Source organism: Doryrhamphus excisus, linkage group LG19, assembly GCF_037039965.1.
Source record: "Doryrhamphus excisus strain RoL-2023G ecotype Guam linkage group LG19, RoL_Dexc_Guam_v1.1, whole genome shotgun sequence".
Lineage (NCBI taxonomy): Eukaryota > Metazoa > Chordata > Actinopteri > Syngnathiformes > Syngnathidae > Doryrhamphus > Doryrhamphus excisus.
The window spans coordinates 9,204,673-9,226,558 of NC_136375.1; the positions used below are offsets into that span (position 1 = coordinate 9,204,673).

The 21,886-nt window shown below is 42.9% G+C and overlaps 1 protein-coding gene across 1 annotated transcript in view; it reads left to right on the forward strand.

Moving 5' to 3' along the window:
• The window catches only part of LOC131106797 (apolipoprotein B-100-like), a 37,358-nt gene that overhangs the window by 11,894 nt on the left and 3,578 nt on the right, over nucleotides 1-21,886 (forward strand). Inside the window, 28 exon segments of the mRNA XM_078799253.1 lie at nucleotides 5-378; nucleotides 463-5,144; nucleotides 5,235-6,341; nucleotides 8,363-8,369; nucleotides 9,313-9,863; nucleotides 10,247-10,260; nucleotides 11,457-11,643; nucleotides 11,645-11,658; nucleotides 12,864-13,218; nucleotides 14,670-14,738; nucleotides 14,942-15,047; nucleotides 15,156-15,343; nucleotides 15,421-15,593; nucleotides 15,670-15,967; nucleotides 16,041-16,134; nucleotides 16,406-16,513; nucleotides 16,596-16,741; nucleotides 16,892-17,015; nucleotides 17,109-17,249; nucleotides 18,123-18,428; nucleotides 18,512-18,739; nucleotides 18,860-19,127; nucleotides 19,217-19,346; nucleotides 19,421-19,555; nucleotides 19,695-19,832; nucleotides 20,001-20,126; nucleotides 20,321-20,392; nucleotides 21,185-21,306. Of these exon segments, the coding sequence (XP_078655379.1) occupies nucleotides 5-378; nucleotides 463-5,144; nucleotides 5,235-6,341; nucleotides 8,363-8,369; nucleotides 9,313-9,863; nucleotides 10,247-10,260; nucleotides 11,457-11,643; nucleotides 11,645-11,658; nucleotides 12,864-13,218; nucleotides 14,670-14,738; nucleotides 14,942-15,047; nucleotides 15,156-15,343; nucleotides 15,421-15,593; nucleotides 15,670-15,967; nucleotides 16,041-16,134; nucleotides 16,406-16,513; nucleotides 16,596-16,741; nucleotides 16,892-17,015; nucleotides 17,109-17,249; nucleotides 18,123-18,428; nucleotides 18,512-18,739; nucleotides 18,860-19,127; nucleotides 19,217-19,346; nucleotides 19,421-19,555; nucleotides 19,695-19,832; nucleotides 20,001-20,126; nucleotides 20,321-20,392; nucleotides 21,185-21,306 (10,263 nt within the window).

Sequence of the window (21,886 nt, forward strand, 5' to 3'; positions counted from 1 at the left end):
TCAGGGAAAGCAAATTCCGATACCAGTTCAACAAGGACCATCTGACTATCAGTATTCCTCTTCCTCTTGGAGGGAGATCCTCTGAGGAATTGAGGATACCTCCCATGGTCACATCCCCTGGCATCTCTGTGCCGCAGCTGGGAATGGAGCTAAGCCCACGGGAGATAAACATACCCACATTTACCATCCCCTCCGAGCGAGAAATCACTCTGCCCCTTATGGGAATGGTGGAAGTATCTGCCAAGGTGAACAACAATTACTACAACTGGGAGACAACTATGTCGGCAGGCAACAACTCTGTGAAATCTCCAAACTACCTGGCCAAGTTTAAAGTTAAGGCTGACAGTCCAATCAAACTTCTCTCCTTTACAACTGAAGGTAAATTTAATTATTTTTTGGTCGGGCATTTAACACAAATTAAGCAAAAGTGATTGATGTTTTATTGCTTTGTTTGTTTTAAAGGAGCCACAGAAGTTACTGATACAGACGAGAACACGATCAAATTTACCCTAAATGGCAACCTGGAGCACCAGTTTGTGAGTACAAGGATCAATGTGGAGGAAACTATGGCAGTCACCGACACTGTCAAGTCATCCGGAATCTACAACATCTACGCTGCCACCCCGCTTGGCCTGCGAACGTCTTTGGATATCACCAACCACTTCACTCTTGATTCAGACAAGCTATTTGGAGATACCAATGCTGATGGAAGTGTCAGTGTTGGATCTTTAACCTCTAGCACCACCTATCTCAACACCTTTTCAGTTGATGCTACAAAGAAGGAGGCCCGACTGGAAAGCACGCTGAGAGCAAACTCTGATATCCTGAAGGTTTCGAACAAGATCAAGGCTGTGTATGCAAATGAGGAGCTTCTGATTGATTCCAACACTAATATCAACAGTGACCCCATCAAGCACTCGACGAAAATGAGCCTGAATCACAAGGATGCCAAGCTTACCATCAAGTCTAACTCCATGACCAAGGCTAATCAGAGAACACTTCAGAACCATGTGGAATTCACCGCTTCTGAAGGTCAAGCCAACCTCCGTATAGAAAATAAGGCTGATGACACAGTAAACCGTGTCTACTCCTTGCTCACTGGCTCCATGAATCCCTCTGGCTTGGAGCTCAATACTGATGCTTCCGTTACCATATTTTCGAGCCTTTCTTCTCACAAGGCAACCCTGACCCTGAATACGAATGGCCTGACCACCAGTTGTATTACAACTGCCCAGCATAGAGCACTGACCTTTGAGAATATTTTCCACGGGGGACTTGATGCTGCTGGCGCGACAATGTCTCTTACCACAAAGGGAGGCATTCAAGATAACAAAGTTGAGTTCAATGTGGAAGGAAAGGTTGCTGGCTCGGAAGTCTACCTCAATGGCCTCTTTACCGGCGATGTCCTAGGTGTCAATACGAGAAATACAATGAACTTCAGAGTGAGTGAAGATGGCCTTATCGTATCCAACAGTATAGTTGGATCTTTTGACGAAATGAGGACCGATAATACTAATTCCCTTTCTCTCACACTGAGATCTTTGACTCTCCACACCAAGAGCAACAACATCCTCAACAAGAAAAACTCCTACATGCATGACATCACAGTTACCATGGAGCGTTTCATAGCCACAGTTATGGTGAAAAATGATCTGAAGATCATGGAGATCAACTTTAACAATGATGCCCGGTTCACGGCACAGCCCTACAATGTGGAGTTGATGGGAACACTGAAAGGAGTCTTGTCAGGTGATGAACTCAAGCACACTTACGAAGTCAAGTTCAAGGACATGGCCCTGTCTACCAAGTGCAACACCAACGGTAAACTCCTGGGGTCTCAGATCACACATAACACAGATATGGAGGTCGCCGGTCTAACGATGAAATTCAACAATCTTGCCGATTACAAATCACAGTCTCTTCGTCTTGACAGCAAGATCAACGCAATTGCTAAACCCTTCTCTCTTAACATTGACGCCTTGTTCAACTCCAATGGTGCAGTGTCTTTTTACGGACAGCAGAGTGGAGAACTGTACAGCAAATTCCTCCTGAAAGCTGAACCCCTGCTGTTCACGCATTCATTTGAGTACAGAGCTTCAAGCACTCATGAGATTGAAGGCAGACCCACTATCAAAACCAACGTGGACAACAAACTCAGCAGCACATTGAGTCTCCAAGAGCAGCGTCTCAATCTGAAAGTGACATCCAAAGTCAATGACAACACCTTTGAACAGGAAGTGGGTGCCTACAACAATGCAGAGAGAATGGCTGTTGAGATGAAAGGCACAGTGGCCACAAACTTCTTCAGTGAAGACAGTCAGGACTATAGTGTTTCTGGATTTGTCAAGTATGACAAGAACACTGACAGCCATTTCATCCAGATCCCGTTCACCGAGCACCTCCCTGCCGTTATTGAAAATGTAAAATCCACAATGATGGCGCTGATGGACAACAGTATTGAACTGCTGACAAACATCAACACCAAGTATGAGATCAGCACCAAGTTTCAGAACAAAGTATCTGAACTGAAGGTGGTCATTGACAACTTTGACATAAAAGTCTTCGTCCAAGATGTGACAAAGTTTATCAACTCCATTGAAAATGTCTTGACCAACCTGACAGCCAAGTTGCCAGTAGAAGAAGTCATCAATGTGTTGAAATCAATCAAGGAGGCCATCATGGCTTGGATCAAGAAACACAACATCCCTAATAGGTTCAATGTCATTTATAGCAAAGTGGAGGAAATTCTGTCCAAGTATGAGGCTGAGAAGGTGATAGGGGCAGTGATGGATGAGGTTGTTAAAATCATGAAGCAGTATCAGGTGAGGGAAAAGATTCAATCCGTTTTTGCTCTACTTAAGTCAGTTGACATCGAGCCTTTGATCCAAAAGGTTTTAGTCCCCATTAAGGAGCTTGTGAATGAGCTGTATTCCTTTGACTTCACACAGCTGATTGATGACATCAAAAATTATGTCATCGGAATGGTCCAGAAAATACAATCCTTTGATTATGACACATTAACAGTAGCGTTGAAAGACAAAGTGGCAGACATGAGCAAGATTCCCTGCTTTGGAAAACTCTACGGAGAGTTCAAAGTAAACTCGCCACATTACAAACTGAGGACTACTGCAGATCTCGAGAACACCACAGCGACATCAGTAACGCCAGAGTTCAAATTGAACCTTTATTCTCAGGCCAAATCTACATTGAAAGTCCTCCAGTTTAAAATAGATGCCAGTGCACATGTTGCTCTACCCAAGATGAGACGTCTGGCGGTATCGGAGTACATTAAGATCGATCAGTCATCCTTTAAAGTAGACCACAAGGGAACAATGGCTGTCTACCGCCTGGCAGGCCAAGGTTCTGCTGACACAACTGTGAACATAGCGACAGAGTTGTATTCTGCAGATCTCGTCAACAACATGTTCTTTGCCATGGAAGATGGACTCTCTGCCACTGTAAACACAAACTACAACCATGACCTCAACATGCCACCCCTCAACATTTTCACTCACGTAACAGCAACTCAAAAGACAAATCTTACGCTGGAAGCAGACTCTGCTCGTGTGAAGATGAACAATCTGGCTAATGCAAAATACACAATCCAGGAATTTTCAGATGAGGTAACCCACAACAGTAACATGGACCTGGTTATGGATCTCCACACAGCCAAAGTGACTTTGACTGGTGCAACAGGGAGCAAATTTGCAAAAACCAGTCAGAATGTGATCGCAGATATCTGCATTTTCCGCCATGCCATTATTGATGCTAAATTTGACACAGAAGGACCTGATATGAACAGTGTTGCGCTGCTCAAGTTCCAAGCTAAGGCTGAAGACATGCAAATAGATCTCACTGCATCCCATGATGCTAAACTAAATGGTGGAACCCTTTCAAGCTCTGCCCTTGCCTTGATCACACCTACCAAGCTCATGTTTGACACCAAGAATAGGGGATACTCCAAGCTCCACTTTCCATTCCAGCTGCCTGGAAAGATGGAATTCCAGAATGACATGCTTCTTACGCTGACCTCTGAAGTACAACAAGCCAGCTGGACAGGAATGGCGCAATTCCAACAAAACAAATATTCCCATTCCTTTACAATGGATAACGGTGAAACAGAAATCAATATTGTTTCCCAGATCAATGGAGAGGCTAATATTGATCTCTTGAGGCTACCAATCACTATTCCTGAAATAAGAGTGCCATATTTTGAAATGAGGACACCAAAAGTTGAATTCTCACTGTGGGAAGATGCTGGCCTGAGATATTTCTTCATCACAACTCAGCAGACTTTTGACATGAGCTCCAAGATGAAGTACATGAAGAACCCTGAGATGCTCACCATTAACATTAATGTGGATCCATTCATCACTGCCATTAACAGCAACATCAAGACGCTACACAAGAAAATGCTCATTGGAAAAGATAAGGCTGCTGCATTGCTGGCTTCATCGTACAGCAAAGCACAGGCAAATTACGACAAATACAGCATTGAATTGCCTAAAACAGTGACAATCCCTGCTTACAAAGTACCAGTTATCAATGTCGAGCTGTCAACATTCACCCTTCCCCTCCCAGACACCACCCTTCTCACAATGCCTGCTCTGCATGTCCCATCAGCAATCAGCAAGTTAACCATGCCCAAAATCACTCTGCCCAAAGTCAAGAGCATAAGGGTTCCAAAGATGGGTGATCTGACCTATGAGTTCTCGTTGAAAACACCGATGATCACTCTCAAAAGCAACACCAGCATTCTCAATCGCGACAGCTTCATCGTCAAACTCGATGCATCCTCGTCTTCAGAGTGCAAGTTTCTGACGGGAAAAATTCAGGGCAACACCAATGTTGATGTAGTTGGCGGATTGAAAATGGCCTCTGTCCTGTCTCTAAAACACGCAGTGGTTGAAGGAAGCCATGATAGCATTGTCACCTTAAATTATGAAAACGCTGACGTCTCCATCCGCAATTCAGCAAAGATCAATCTGCCAGATCAGACTTTGGAAATCTACCAGGAGATGACTGGAAACCCAGAAAAGGGTCTTGTTTCCTCTCTGTCCATTCCACCTGCCGGACATGTTGCAGTTCAGATGCAGATCAAGCGCCCAGCACAAATGAAAGCAAGACTCTACGGCCGCTATCCTGTGAGTAGCATCTTGAAATTGCCTTTCAATTGAAACTTCAAAGAATATAATGTGTTAAAATATTTGGGATCATTGTGTTCTTTTTTGCAGACTGAACCAAAAACAGACATTGACATTTTGGCCCTGAAGATGTCTGTGATGAATCCTGAGACGCTGAACATTCAGACTTCCTGGAACATGGAGATGCCTTATGAAGCGATGCTGGCAGCGAAGAAGAGGGTACCTGCAGTCGTGCAAACAGTCACTACTCCTGCTATCATGACGTACAAGAAAATGAACCGTCACGCCAGAAGCCTTGGGCGTTCCCTCGAACAGGCTAAGAACCAGGGTGCAGAGTTTTTTAAGAATGTTGTTGACAACATTGCAGCAGTTAATGCCTCCAACGTCATAACATCTATCGCACATCAGACTTCATTTATGCTTAAAAAATACCAACAAAGGATTGACCTTTTTCTTGATGCTGTGTTTAAATTCCTGGGAGAGACCAAGTTCCTAATCCCGGGGCATGCACAAAGGCTGTCAGGGGTTGAGATCTATCAGAATTGTTATAAATATGTCACCACAACATTTGAGGATACATTTGAGCAAATTGCAAAAATCCAATTCTTTGGTTTTCTAAAAGCCGTTGAAGTCATTGAAAACATTAAATTCACAATTCCTGGGTCTGACTATACTGTCAGTGGAGGAGACATCCTTAATAGCTTAGTGACAGCTCTAACGAATGCCTGGGAACAAATAGTTACCACTGTGGAAAGTTTGCCACTGTGGAAAAATACTGAGGGGGATTTATCTGAATTGATGACCTTTGCTGTGGAAAAAATGGAAAAGCTTCTCAAAATTATACAATCCCAAAATGTAGCAAGGTTCTTCCCCTTTGTGACCGACACATATAATGACGCCATTAACTCCCGGGTCTTTGCTAATGCTGTCAAGAGGGTTGAGATGGTCCAAAGGATAATTACTGAATACCTCACAACTGTCACAAGCAAACTTCAGAGCATTGTGGCTGCCATCTCTATTGAACAGCTTCAAGCAGACATCCAGCCCTCATTTGACTTGATGTTGAAACGCGTCAATGCTTTCCATATCCATGTCATGAGAGTCCTTCAGGAGATGAGTAACACAGTTAAACAATTTGTGAGAGTTGGTGACAGACAGATGGAGGTTGATATTCCTTTTCCCTTTGCTGCCCAGTTCGCCTAAATACCATGGCTAACCAACGCTAATCCACCATGTCGTTCTGTTGTTTTATGTCATATATGGTACATTTTGTTCATAATTTCACAGCTGTTGCCTATTTTGCCTCATTGTATGTTGTACTATTTAAAAACCTGATGGCTTAAATAAAAACAGTTTTTACTGCATATAGTTTGTGGGTCCTGTATATGCTGTACTTTTTTTTTAACTCAGTGGTGACAATAATTTGTGCTCATCAATTTATCTCATTTCTAATGCAACATTTTCAGGGGTATATTGTTCTTTTCCCTGTGAAAAATGGGAAAAAAGACAATCAAAAAAGTGGGCTTTAAACAATGCCCAACAATTCATGCACAGTATTAGTCATTTCAAGGCTAATTTCTAAATCAGGCAGACACTGAAACACATTCTTGTATTGCTCAACAATGGAAAAGCCCAAAAATACAGTCATTTGACAGTTGCTGTTAAAAAATAGCAGAAGTAAAAAAAAACATGTTTTGTCATTTTAGCTTTAATGAGGGGCCCCTGAATTAGAACATATTGATACAATACGTGCATTTTTCACACTACTAAACATCAAATGTGTACTCAAACAAAACAAGGGGGTGCACAAGATTGTCATAGTGAAATGTAGTATGCGTATCTATTGATTCAAAAGCAGGAAATGGATGACAGATTTAATCAAATGTTTCTGTTAAAGGAATTGGAGTACAGTGATCCATCGTTTATCACAGTTAATTGGTCCCAGATCCGATATACCTTCACATTGCGTGTAGTCAGCCATGGCATGTCCATCATGACAAAAGTGAAAAAAGGTTCTCCTCCTATTCTGTGTGGAAGTGGTGAGCTCTTGGCTTTGTACTTTGTCCTTTCCCATGCAATTTGAAACACATTCTTAAATTCAGAATAAGTGATTGGAGAGGCTAACTAGTTGGCTCGGTAGCTTGCTATGCTAGCAGCAACCGTCTCTGCAGTCTACTTTGTGAAAATTCACTTATGGTGGTCGGGTCTGGGACCCATTAATGGCGATAAACAAGGCAGTTTCAGTTCATGTCACTATTTGTTTGAAAATGTTTTGCTTAAATGTGCATAAGTGGCTGTATTTAACCATGAAAGAGCATGATTTATTGTTTTTGAAAAACTGTGATAGAATGAAGTCATGAAATTCAACGTGGCCAGGTATGACTGGACATTAAAATGAGACATTGTATTGACGTCATTTTTTTTATTATTAATTTAATCCAAAAAAGGTTCTGTATCTTGGTTGACAAAAAACAAGCTGCTCCCAATATTCCATTAAAAACATATGCATTATGAAACATCAATGTAACATACATTGGTGGCCTATACCACTAACAGATTAGTTGGCACATTCAGCACATTTTCTCAGCACAGTTGTAGAAAAGTACACCATCTGAGTAAGACCCATCAATTTAAATATACTGACAATTAGGGACACAAGAGGGGAGCCAGTGTGGGAATAATCAGGCGGTCCAGCACAATGCATTCCTGTCCTGGAAGTCAGCAAAAAAAAAAAAAAAGCCCGGCAACGAATGGCAGGGAGGAATGTGCCTTTTACATCATTGTAATTTTGAAAGATAGTCTTCCAAACATTAATTTGACAATGATTTCTATAGGCAGTATTGGGTTTTAATACTCTTTTAAAAAATTAAAGACAGAAGCACCCCTTTGTCAGGTAAAGGCACAGTGAGCACATCAGATTGTTTTTTTCTTTCCAAAATGAGGCAATACATTCACAGTCATTGTGCTGACAGTTTGGTGGTTTTACACCAGGTATACCTTTAACAAGTTACTTCATATTGTTAACCAACACCCCTACTTAATCTGGTTCTAATGTCATGATAGCCATCAAATGGCTTAATTCCACATAAGTGATTGACTGTGACAGAGCATACCATATTGCCCAGGATAAAGTCGTCTTATATTCTCGTCATTACATTAAAATCCCTTGAACTATACAACTTAAGATTGGGCACTGAATCTCCCAAAACACCTTACAGGTTACCAGTGACAACAATTATGTGCTTAAATGTACCTGATTAAGATGGAAATATATACCTCTATATTATTCAAAATTGGCACTGAGCTGCAAAATAAAGTTTTTGTAGCCTAATTTCACTGATAAATTGACATTTAAAGTCAAGGGATAGAAACACATACTGTACATTTGTAAACTGAATTTCATTCATCCAATGGGCATCATCATGATTGTTGCACACTAATCGGCTGCAGCCAGCAAAAATCAGCCTTCTTATTTTTGATGAAATACTGTTTAACTCACCTCATACTCAAGTACGTTACATGCAAGTGCAAGCCACGTGTTCGCAGATAAAATGTGATGTCAGGCAGAGGAAGGAAAACAGAGTACCTGCAAAGCAAAAAATGTAACTTTTAAAAAGGTGATAGGTATACGGTGGGAAAAAAATGACAAACCACATAAGATTTTTGCAATACAAATATCGTGGCCTTAAAAAAATGAATATAAATAATCAATTAATTGCTTAAGTGTCATTTTTCACCACAGTCCATCACAGAAATATGTGCTGGTGGCATGTTTTCGTGCCAAACTCCATTGGGTAACAACACCTCCCAACTGCCTTAACTTACCCAATGGACATAAATAACAAGTGCAAAAGTTACTGCTTTAAAAATGGCAGATAGGCAGTGGTCTAAATGCAGTCTCTAGACTGGGAAGTTTTAAGGCAAAAGATGTGTTTTGAAACAGTCACAATCATGAGTCCGATTCAATGTCCAAAAACAAATCAGACGAGGATCATGTGTGTCCAAAACACTGCCTGGCTAGGCCTTGGCGAGGCGGGTTTTTGGTGGAAAGAGTCACATCAAAACGCAACATTGTAGACAACTAGCCTTTTGAGACTTTTTTTTCTGTAGTGCTGCCCGTGTGGCGGTTTCGAACACCTCCCATATGCCCTCTTTCGTCTTGGCTGAGCACTCCAAATAGTCATAAGCACCGATACGCGCCGCCATGGCGCGGCCGTCCTCAGGCCGCACCGGCTCCAGCTTCAACCGGGACAGCTCGTTCTTGACGTGCTCGTCGTTACGCAGATCCTTCTTGTTCGCCACCAGAATGATAGGAACGTTGGGGCAGAAGTGCTTCACCTCGGGGACCCACTTTTCCGGGATGTTTTCCAACGAATCCGGGCTGTCCACGGAGAAGCACATTAGAATGACATCCGTGTCCGGGTAGGACAGAGGGCGTAGGCGGTCGTAGTCCTCCTGACCGGCGGTGTCCCACAAGGCCAGCTGGACTTGCTTGTTGTCCACCTCGATGTCCGCCACGTACGTCTCGAAAACGGTGGGGACGTACACTTCCGGAAACTCGTCCTTGCTGAAGAGGATCAGGAGACATGTCTTCCCGCACGCTCCGTCCCCGACCACCACAAGTTTCTTGCGGATGTCGGCCGCCGTCTGCGCCTCCTTGCCCATGTTGAACTCTTTCTTTGTGTCCCTAATCGTCGTGTTCACTTTATAAAGCAAAGGGTGCCTTCCTAAATATAGCTACCCAATCGGAAATAGGGAGGGGATTTTGGAGCAACTGGTGATTGGACCTCACTGGCTTCTTCTTTCAGAGGAGGGACATACATGAAGTTTTACGGGATTGAACCATTCCAAAGCAAACATAAAAATTCAATGTACCTCTCAACAACGGACATGTTGCAATTACCGGTAACTATATATTAACTGTTTATCTTTCAGAGTAAATGATCGAGTGTTTTTTTCGTTGTAACTCGAGGTGGGAGGATCGCACCAAATATCGACGCTAGAGATACATGGGTGGTATCGGCCTCGAATCGATACTGGTACGACGAGCTCGATATTTTTCTGTTGTCTTGCGTTATTCACGTGTGTTGTGTGTTTGCAAGGGATATCACCTGGTGTGACTGTGCAAAAGTTCTATTCAATCATTGAGTATGGATGGTTAAGCTTTATTTTCCTCAAACAATTATATGTCAAAAAAAAGGTAATAATCATATTATTTGGTCAATTTGGTACATTGTTTTATACATGTTGTACAGTCCAAACTTGGCTTTCATACGCCTCAGTTTTTGCATCATAAAAAACATTTGCCTCAGCTTTCACTCACTCGCATTTTTTTCATTATGCCACTGTGAAATAACCTGCCATGGGGCCAAAGAATATTACCAGTGCCAGTAATTTGATTTGAAGGTGAGAAACATCATTTAATTCAACATTGAGTTCCATCTTTTTGTTACAAACATGCTTTTCTGCATGTAAAAACTACAATTATTGTCTGTAAAATTATTTGTTTGCTAATATTTTGGGGTGTCTGGAATGGATTAATTAGGTTTAAGTGATTTCCAATTGGAAAAAATATCTTGGTTTTCTTACATTTTGGTTTTTGTCAGATTTTTTGGAACACACTAATAACAAAAACTGAGGAACCACTCAATGTGTGACATAAGATAATCTCTCATTGATCGCAAGTAATTGGTAGGATTTCTTCTTCCTTCATAAATGTAATATTTTTATAGAAAACCTGTTGGCGACTTTCAGAATATTTAATATTACCAGAGCCTGTAGACATGAAATAACACCACTGTAGTCACAGTATATATAGTCCAGACACTGCATACTTCCTGCAGTGGCGGTTGTTTAATCAATGTAACATTACTGACACCTAGTGAGCAGTGGAGAATACTACATTTCACATCTTTGTGTCTTCTGAATGCCTCATCTTTTGTATTTTTGTTTGTATGTTTTGCTTGAAAATGCTTAATTTAGGTCAATATTACGTAAAATCTGGTCAAAATGCATATTTATGACTAAAAATAGGCCTTGGTAAACCATGGAACAGCATAAGCGTGATAGAATGAAGCCGTGGAATTCGAACAGCAAAGTGCCGAGGAACAACAATATTGTTAAGTTGTTCTAAACTGTGTTGATCTGTGTTTTGTTGCAGTTATAATAACAATCAACAAATTAAATGCAAAAATCACGAAATCTTTCAATTAGCTTAAATTATACCGGTATCAGTACAGGGATTACTGTACCTTTATTTACTTCTTGTCGATACCAAATTGTTTAGTATCGCCATCTCTCATGGTAATGCAGTTGGGAGGAGACTTTTTTTAACGCTGTCTCCTTGCAGTTAATGCTATTTACATGTAGGGGGCAGCAGCACGGGGACAACGTTAGCAGAGGCTATCAAAGCCTTGCAAAAAAATCAGCGCTCTCTCCAAGGAAACAAAACAATATAGAATCTGGTTTACGGCGTGTGCCTCAAGCCCGGAGCCTCTCTTGCATACGACAACGCGTAAGTACTCCGGTTTCTTTGTCCAAGAGAGTCCGAGTGGCTGTGTTTTGCACGCCGTCGTTTGTGCGAGCATTTCCTCTTTTGTTTAGCGGTTAAGGCCCCTCTTGTTTGGGACTTGAAGGGGGTGCCATGTTGTTTTAGCCGCCGCTGCTGCTGCTGAGTGCCTGATGGTTTCGCTAGCTCTCGCACAACTTGACACAATTAGCAGCGCTAGCACAGTACGACATTTGTGGTATATTCGTGGGAAAATCCACAGTAGAATCCACCACACGACTCACCTCATTGTCGAAGACTACACACAACAATCGTTGTGAAAACGCAGCGCTGGTTTATCAAGTAAACTTTGATGTTGAGCCGTAATAAACAGGCCTGACGCAACTAGCTCCGGAGCTAGCTAATGCTAATTACAGTGCATACATGTCCAGTCTTAAACATATAGTCGTTATGCTAAAGATTAACCAACAAACTAATACATGTTAATAAAACCAAAATATACTCGCTATGGAGGAACAGTCAAGTAAACTCACCAGTTAGCCGCTGTTAGCTGCACAATTTTTGGATGTGCTAGTCAGCTAACTCGTTAGCTAGCTCGTCTGTCGAAACGCCTGTCGACCATTATATGTTGTTTAACTTTTTTACAGTGTGTAAATGCTAACCATTACCGCCCCGTTTGAATACAAAATGTGTTCATGGTGGGCAATTACACAATAAGTCCTTAACTTGATCCACAACTAGTGTTTAGATGAACATCACTTGTATTGGCCACAAGCTAAGCCAACGACAATGCTAACAAGCGTCTTGTCGTGCACTCGTTTTGTTCTCTCTGTGCTCACTTATACTTTTACTGATTGTCGTTCGCAGATTTATTTTGAGTCGACATACATTTTATTGAACTAGGGGCTGGAATGTAATAAAGTGTCAGTTGAACTAGTTGTATAGCCTATTGTATCATTGAAACACACTGAATATATATTATACGTAATTGTAATACGTTTTTATTGACACCGCCATAAATGCGTAAAAAATAGTGTACAACTGCACTATATTATATTGATATATTTCTAATAATGTTTCTCATCTAAATAAAGTTATCCAAATTAGTACAAGCTACAACCTCAGTTATAAACTTAGTAATTTGTGATTCCATTTTACAGTTATACTCCTGACTAGACAACCATTTAACGCAAATACAATGTTGTGTTCAGGTTTTCCCGTGGAATGAGCATTCCATGCAGCATCCTAGGTATGAATGACGTGGCCTGGCAGGAGACGAGAGGTGGGATGCTGCATGCAAACGGTGCTCCTGAGGCTGGAGGTGTCAGAGTGCACACTGGAGGGCCCCTAGCTGCGGTTGCCGGGCCTCCTGGAGGCCCGCACTTGCAGGGCATGGATAGGGGTGGCAATCCTACCCCAGGAACACCCCAGCCTCCGTTGAGTGGTCGCTCGCAGGATGACGCCACAGTGGGCTACTTCTTTCAGAGGCAGCCCGGAGAACAGCTTGGAGGTTGCGCACCCAGCAAACATCGCTGGCCGACTGGGGACCCTAATCATGTTGATCAGGTAACAAACCACAATCAGACTGCAAATGTGTTATCACTTACGTTTCAATCTCATTCAACTTTCTGGGATCTTTGTTTACACATTTTGCCTGGCTCTCAGTACGTCGCTGGTGGCAGGTAGCAAGCTCGCTTTTGTCCCATGGGCGATCTACACGTGGCTGTCACATTTATGTGGTACATGCTAACTTACGTTTTAAAGTGAGTTGTGTGTCTAAATAGTTCAACAAAAACTTCTTCTTAAAGTTTCTAGCTTTAGGATATTGATGCTACCTGACGGGTCTCCAACAGGAAACTCATAAGTTCCATTCAAATACCTGTATTTAATGGGCACACTGAGTGGAGCTGTAAATAAAGTACAATTTAAATGTTGGCAGTCACATAAAACACAATTAGCTCACCTCTCCCTTCTTTTTTATATTATATCTGAAATGTGTACTTGCGCTTCTAAGCATATCTTTCATTCTTATTTTTGGCTGATTTTCACTCCGCTTTTTGTTTTTAACCATCTGTTTTTGCTCACATTTTGGTGACCGAATGGTGATGAGTTCAGTGGAGTGTGTTCACACTGTTCACCCTCACCTTTCTCAGCAATGCACTTGTCCTCTTGGAGATGTGTTTGGGCTCCTTATGCGGTTGTAAAGCTGTGATGCGACCCAGTTTCCCAGAGGAGTGGCTCATGCGCTGCTTCAGAATGCTGTGATCCATGTTGAAATGTCCTCAACGTAGCGCATATGCTACCATAACTGTGTACTCTTACCTTGCTACTCACTTGTGTTGCCAATGGCTGCGGAGTTTTCACTGCATAGTACATCTATTCTGCTATACACTCTGTACACAGACTACTCTAAAATGTATATCCTAAGTACAATCATGTGAAAGTGTTTCCTCCCACTCCCTGACTTCTTATTTTCATGCATGTTTGTCACACTTGAATGTTTCAGATCATTAAACAAATTTAAATATCAGAGAACCTACACGGCCCTGTGTGAAAACGTAATTGCTCCTATTAAAACATAACTGAACTGAGATCGAGATCTCAGTCTGGAAAATTTTATCAAGCCATTTCAAAAGCTTAGGGACTCCAGCAAACCACAGTGAGAGCCATTATCCACAAATGGCGAAAACATGGAAAGGTGGTGAATTTCCCAGGAGTGGCTGGCCAACCAGAATGACCCCAAGAGCACAGAGAGGAGTCATCCAAGACCCATCCAAAGAACTAGAGGCCTTAGTTAAGATCACAGTTCTTGACTCTTATCTTATATCTATCTTATCTCATCTTATAAAAAGACACTAACAAAAACAACCTGCATAACAGCCGATGTTATCCAATCTTCAAAAATACACCAATGACACCAATCTCGATCATATAGATTGGATGGGGACACACCTAATATGCATTTTATTTTGGACCAATAAGAAATTCTTATATTTTTGAATCCCTCTTTGTTTCAGGTCCGTGCTGTGGATGACATGAACTACGACTTTCAAGCTCTTGCTTTGGAGTCGAGAGGGATGGGAGAGGTATGTTTATTACATTATTACATTATTACACCACCAGCTTTGACTATTGTATCTATGGTAATATCAACACAACTGCAATGTTGATGGTTTCTTTATTTCAAAGTTGAAGTTGGTGATATATATAAATATCACATGTACACTTGAACAGTTAAAGGCGATCATGCATTGATTTCACAATAAAATGGCACATTTTGTTTTGGAAGCTTTTGCCAGCAAAAAAGCTGTGGGATTCTGATGAACTCGCGAAGGATGGAAGAAAAGGAATGCTGCTCGGAGAGGAGTGGAGGGACAACGCGTGGGGATCATCGCGTAAGTGAAATAGATTTTGATGCTAATTCGTTAAAATGAATCTCTTTAGATTGACTGTACGGTATATAGCCCACTCTAGATGTTTCATCATAGCCCTTCTTTTTCCAGACCATTCTGTGTCCCAGCCAATTATGGTCCAGCGACGGCCAGGCCAGGGTTTTCACGGGAATGGCGATGCGAATTCTGTGCTCTCGCCCCGCTCAGAGGGTGGTGGCTTGGGTGTGAGCATGGTGGAGTACGTCCTGAGCTCGTCTCCTGGCGACAAGATGGACGCCCGCTACAGGAACGGCGCCTATGTGAGTTGTTGCACACTCAGAAAGTTTGCAAAGAATCGTCCTCGACATAGTGTTAGCTGGTGGTGTTTTGACAACAGGGTGGAGGAGATACTGACCAGGACGGGAGAGACAAGAGCGATGGCCAAGAGAAGGTGTCTCCCTTTGAGGAGGACAAGAGCCCAGAGATGAAGGTGGGAGATGAGAATGATCCCGCAAAAGCCAATGGAAGAAGTTTACTAAACGGCATGGACAGAGACTGCAAAGACTTCAAGTATGAATCTCCTATTTATCAGTTGACTTGTGCGCCTCTTCATGTGGTAAATGTAACTTGTGTGCCCCCACGACAGTCCAACTCCGGGAAGCCGTCAAGCTTCTCCCACTGAAGCGGTAGAGAGAATGGGCCCCAACCAGACAGGACTGGAGATGATGAGCCAGCATCACCATGTCCATGCCCTCCAACAGCAGAACCACAGTCACAACAAGGGCCCTGTGGAGGACTTTCAGAACCAGGAGGCACAAAACATGGGCGGTATGGAGCAACAAGCCGGCGTGGAATCCCTCCAGTTTGACTACGCAGGGAACCAGATTCAGGTGGACTCATCTGGAACCCCTGTGGGATTGTTCGACTACAACTCTCAGCAGCAGGTCTGTCTCGCCACGTTTTCTCAATCAACTCTCAATTTGTTGCAGTTTTTGAACCCCTTCGCTGTGTTTCTAGTTATTCCAGAGGTCCAATCCCCTGACTGTTCAGCAGCTGACAGCAGCCCAGCAGCAACAGTATGCCCTTGCAGCGGCTCAGCAGCAGCATCTTGGTAAGTTAGCTTAACAGATTTGACTGCAGCACATTTAGCTCTAGCCCATTTTCACTGCCCTTTTAAAGCCAGCCTTGTTTCTGGGCTGCTCTTATGTGTAAACAACCTTGACATGGAATGATGGGACCAAATCACCCTGCCATTACACCTAAGAATAAATCCATGCTTGAGCATGCAATGTAAAAATTCCACCTGCTGAACTGTCCCCTGTTCTGGAAACTATACAATTAACCTTGCTGTGTGTGTGTGTGTTTTTTTTTTTTAAATGTAGCTGGCCTTGCTCCTGCTTTTGTGCCAAACCCTTATATCATTAATGCTGCGCCCCCTGGAGCTGATCCGTACACTGCGGCAGGCTTAGCAGCAGCAGCCACGCTTGCAGGTAAGCACCTCACTGTTTGTATGTGTACTTTCAACTTTGCAAACAGTTATCATCCTCAACCTATTGTTTTGTTTCACAACAGGCCCTACAGTGGTTCCACCCCAGTACTACGGCGTTCCTTGGGGTGTGTACCCAGCCAATCTTTTCCAACAACAGGCTGCATCTACTGCCAATCACTCGGCTAATCAGCAAGCATCAAATCAGGGACCAGGGCCAGGCCAACCTCAGGTAACAGTGCTTTACCTTGATCGACTCCTTGGATTCAAATATTCAAGTTAGTCCTGGCATAAAGGAATGTTCTTGCATTCCCAGCAATGCAGTGCACAAGTTAAGTATTTCTGCAGTTTGTCAATATGACATTGTCCTCAATGCGACCAGGTGATGCGCACAGGAAACAACCAACGTCCTCTTACACCCGGTCAAGGCCAACAAAGCCAGCAGGAATCTCTTGCTGCTGCAGCTGCTGCAAACCCTGCACTGGCATACACAGGAGGAATGCCCGGTTTGTGAATGACTTCATATAACCATCTTGTGCAAATGCAGATCTTGTTTTGCTGTCATAAATGCTGAGCTATTAGTTCCTTCATCATTTCAGGTTATCAGGTGTTGGCTCCTGCAGCTTACTATGACCAGACGGGGGCCCTGGTGATGGGCCCAGGTGCCCGAACTGGCCTCAGTGGCCCAGTTCGTTTAGTTCAAACCCCTCTCCTCATTAATCCTGCAGCAGCACAGGCTGGTAAGTATAGAACAAAGCCAATACGGTTGCGGACTGTTTACATATACTCATCACTGGCATAAAAGTCATAATCATGTAGGGTCTTTTATGGTGGAATGATTAAAAAAAATTGACGATTGTACAAGAAACATCAAATTAAAAATTTCAAATTATTAATTTAAGTTTTAAAGTTTTTGACAGCACTCATTAACTACTAAAGGGACATTAATGGCCATGGTGAGTGCATGTAAACATCTAGCTATAATTGCATATGGATCCATGTAGGCTTTCTGCTACATGTAATTGACAAGATAAAAGCAGCCACACATTAAATATGAGGGATGAGTTGAAAACAGTGCATATATATTTATATGTAACTTATTTGTACATCATTGACCACAATTGGTTTTCACTGCACTTTATTTTGATAAGCGACCCAAATAGCGTCTACCCTGTTGGCATTGGCGTATGTGTGACCAGATAAAAGTAAGCGACCCGTTTTGTGTTTACATTGACTTTTTATTATAGTGAGAATGAAAAGTCAATTGACAACAGCTTGTCACAGACTAATGTGCAAGCTACAAGTGGCTATCACGTTCATGGGGTACATGCTAGCTTTATGAAGTGTCACTTATCAATCTTGGTCTCCTGTTGTCATTATGTATTTGGCTTGTCTTCAAAACACTAGTTGTGTGTCTAAGTTGTTCAACATAAACACGTAGTGTGTCCAGCTTTAAGGTAGTGATGCTATCACAGTGGTCTCCCACAGCAGTTGCTCACTAGCTGCAAGTTGAATAGTTCACCAAAGAACATTTTGCTTCACCTCTTCACAAATCAGCCTCATAGTTGGTGTAATTGTTTAAAGTTAATTCACACACTCTCACCTATCTCCAGCAGCTGCGGTGTCGGCGTCAGGTTCCGGCAACAACATGTCAGGCCCCCCAGCCAACGGCTTGTACCGCTCCATGCCTCAACCTCAGCCGCAGCCACAGCAGCAGCAGGCTCCGCCACCGAGCAGCGGCCTGCCCTCCAGTTCATTCTACGGTTCTGGATCGGTCTCCAACACGTCTCAGAGCAGCTCACTTTTCTCCCACACCTCTGCTGCACCTCCACCCCAGAGCTCCTCCCTGGGCTTTAGCAGCGCTGGCAATTCTCTTGGTGTGGGCCTCGGCTCTGCTCTCGGAGGGTTCGGCTCTTCTGGTGTGTGGTGAAAACTTCGAAGTTCTTTTCAAGATGTTTGTGATTCTTTTGTTATGCTTACTCTTTTTCTTTTCTTATTATAGTATCCAGCTCTACCAGTAGCAGTGTGTCTCGCAGGGACTCCCTGTTGACAAGCTCTGATCTTTACAAGCGCGGCAACAGCAGTTTAACACCCATTGGGCAGCCCTTTTACAACAGCCTGGGTTACTCCTCGTCACCCAGCCCAATTGGACTCACCCCTGGCCACTCACCCCTCACTCCTCCGCCTTCTCTACCCTCCTCTCATGGTTCCTCCTCCAGCCTCCACCTAGGTGAGAACACTTAATCACTTCAGGATGTTCCGCTGTAAGATCATTCTGTGCTGTGTATTGAATTAGAGGTGCAACAAACATCTAAACATCTACTTCATGACTCTCATCTTGCAATCCCAGGAGGCTTGACAAACGGGAGCGGGCGTTACATCTCTGCAGCACCTGGAGCTGAAGCCAAGTACCGAAGCACCGGGGGGACATCCAGTCTATTTAATTCCAGCAGCCAGCTTTTTCCTCCGTCTCGCCCTCGCTACAGCCGATCTGACGTCATGCCCTCCGGCCGCAGCCGGCTCCTAGAAGACTTCAGGAACAACCGCTTCCCGAACCTTCAACTCCGGGACCTGCCTGGACACATGGTGGAGTTTTCTCAAGACCAGCATGGATCCAGGTTGCTGAAATAATCATTCTGGTTAATAATAAAATGCCACATGAATGCGCACAAGTAAGGTTTCATATGTGGGGTTTTTTTCTTTTCAGATTTATCCAGCAGAAGCTGGAGCGAGCAAGTCCAGCTGAGAGGCAGATGGTTTTTGGAGAGATTCTGCAAGCAGCTTACCAACTGATGACTGATGTATTTGGGAACTATGTCATTCAGAAGTTCTTTGAGGTAGGCATTGACTGCTTCATGATTTTTGTACCGTGGACATATTAGATTCAACAATGTTTTTTTTTTTGTTTCAGTTTGGAAGTGCAGACCAGAAGCTGGCTTTGGCAACTCGTATCCGAGGTCATGTCCTACCTCTGGCTCTACAGATGTACGGCTGCAGGGTAATTCAGAAAGCCTTGGAGTCCATTTCTTCTGACCAGCAGGTAATTGTAAGTGAGATTTTCTTCAAAATTTCTTTACCGTTGAGTTTTATTGGGTTGTTTTTGTTTTCTTCTTCTTTTTTTTTTAATCCCACACAATTAAATTACACTTAAATATCAGTCCTGACCCTTATATTCCTTATTTCAGAGTGACATCGTCCGTGAGCTGGATGGCCATGTTTTAAAGTGTGTGAAGGACCAGAATGGGAACCATGTGGTGCAGAAGTGCATTGAGTGTGTCCAACCTCAAGCCCTGCAGTTCATTATAGATGCCTTCCAAGGCCAGGTAAACTTGCTTGTCATATTCAATGTAAAGTATGGTACCAAAGAACCTCTAATGATGGCCTCCACTCTAATAGATTCTCTTCCACAACAATTCATGTCAAGGTTGATCTTGTTAAATGCAACCGTATACAGGTTTAATAATGTGTTAATCTTACTGCTGCTTCTGCAGGTTTTTGTCCTCTCCACACACCCTTACGGCTGCCGAGTGATCCAACGGATTTTGGAGCACTGCACCCAGGAGCAGACTTTGCCAATACTGGAAGAGCTGCATCAGCACTCTGAGCAGCTGGGTCAGGTAAGCATCTGTTTTAATCTTTGTGTATTATGCCTGCCATCATCATCATTATGTGTATCTGCATGTCTGCTACATGTCATAGTCACTGTGTTTGCTAAGTGTAAAGTGGAATGTATCTATGCTGTGTTAGCTTTCATTACATCTGACATGTGAATATTCAAACATCCCCCCCCCCCCTCACCTATTCCATCCAGAAATATCAAGGCGTTTCATTGGAGATGACACCCAAAACATATTATACAGTGTCCCGTGATGCACTGTTCAAGGTCAGAGCAACTTGCCTCTCTTTTGCGGATGTCCCTCCTTTTCTTCTCCCTCTCTCCTTCTTTCACTGATTTTAACATTTAGATAGATTGGAAATCCCCAATTTTTAGGGGCCCCTAACCCACCAATTTATTTTTTTAATTTTTTTTTTTACTTCCCCCTTTCTTGCTTGGTTCCAGAGGATTCACATGACTTCCCTTCTGTCTAATGAACTTCATTTGCCCGCAGCGTCTCCTGTTTAATCTTCCTAAACCTAATTAATTAAATAAACACGCCTTAAGTATTCTCTGGAGTTAATGTAGTGTGAATTTGACTTATTTGATGGCAAGCAAATAACATGAACCCGATTTGACAGGAAATGCATATGAGAGCAACTATTTGTAAGGGCAAGCTGCCCTCTAATCTAATTGCTACTTTTTATTAAAATAGATGAATTCCCAGTGGTGTTGTCGCCATCTGCTCACACCTAACTCACACCCATAACTGTCCATCACCCGTTTCCGAAGGGGCAGAGATGCTGCTGGTTTTGTGGCCTGCTGAGTCATTCTCAACAAAACCAGCAGCATTGGTTTTGTCTGACCTTCCGCAGTGATGACGTCATGGTCTTTGTAAGACATGAACTCGAGGGTGTCTCTCATCTTATCTCACCACCATGCATGATTACCTCATATTGACCAAGTCCACTGGTTCAGTGTTAGTGCACGTGTGTCAGATGAATGGGTTTCATTCGTTCTGTGCTGAACCTAAACCGTGTGAAGATGTTCATCTTGCACATTCGCTACCTTCCCCTGCAGGACCAGTATGGTAACTACGTCATTCAGCATGTATTAGAGCATGGAAGACCCGAAGATAAGAGCAAGATAGTGGCAGAAGTCCGTGGAAAGGTTCTGCTCTTGAGTCAACACAAATTTGCAAGGTCAGTCACAAACTCGTTTTGTTCTAGTTTGTTCCAAACTGTAAAGAGTGTCTGGTTAGAGCGGAATCCTCTTTAAATTTCTTTGTAAACTTCAGCAGCAGGCGCAATCATCATTACACACATTGGCACTGCTTACGCACTGAGCACTGAGTCTCCTATATTGTCTTGAGTGCTTTATCTACAAAACCAAATAACCACCGGGATGTCGAATTAGAGGCGGGTCAAAAAAAGTTGAAATTAACGACTGTAGCTGTGGGCAAAGATGTTGCTTAACTCCGCAAGATGCCAGTAGCTGCATTTGCAGCATCGGGGGTCAGCATCCAGCACCTTTTTTATATACCTCTGCATGCACTTTAAATTAAGCAGTTTGCTCCTTACCGCTATTACAACATTGGTTCTGTTGTTGCTGTGTTGTGCACAATACAGGGTCAGGCAAAATGATCTGACACATTTGTAGGTTAAATAAAAGGCAAATAAAGTGTTTTTATTTTTGAAAAGTACATATAATGCCATTATGTTTTAAAAATTAAATCAGTTCTGGCGGTGCGAGGTCAGCCGGTTGATTTTGGTTTCAATGCAG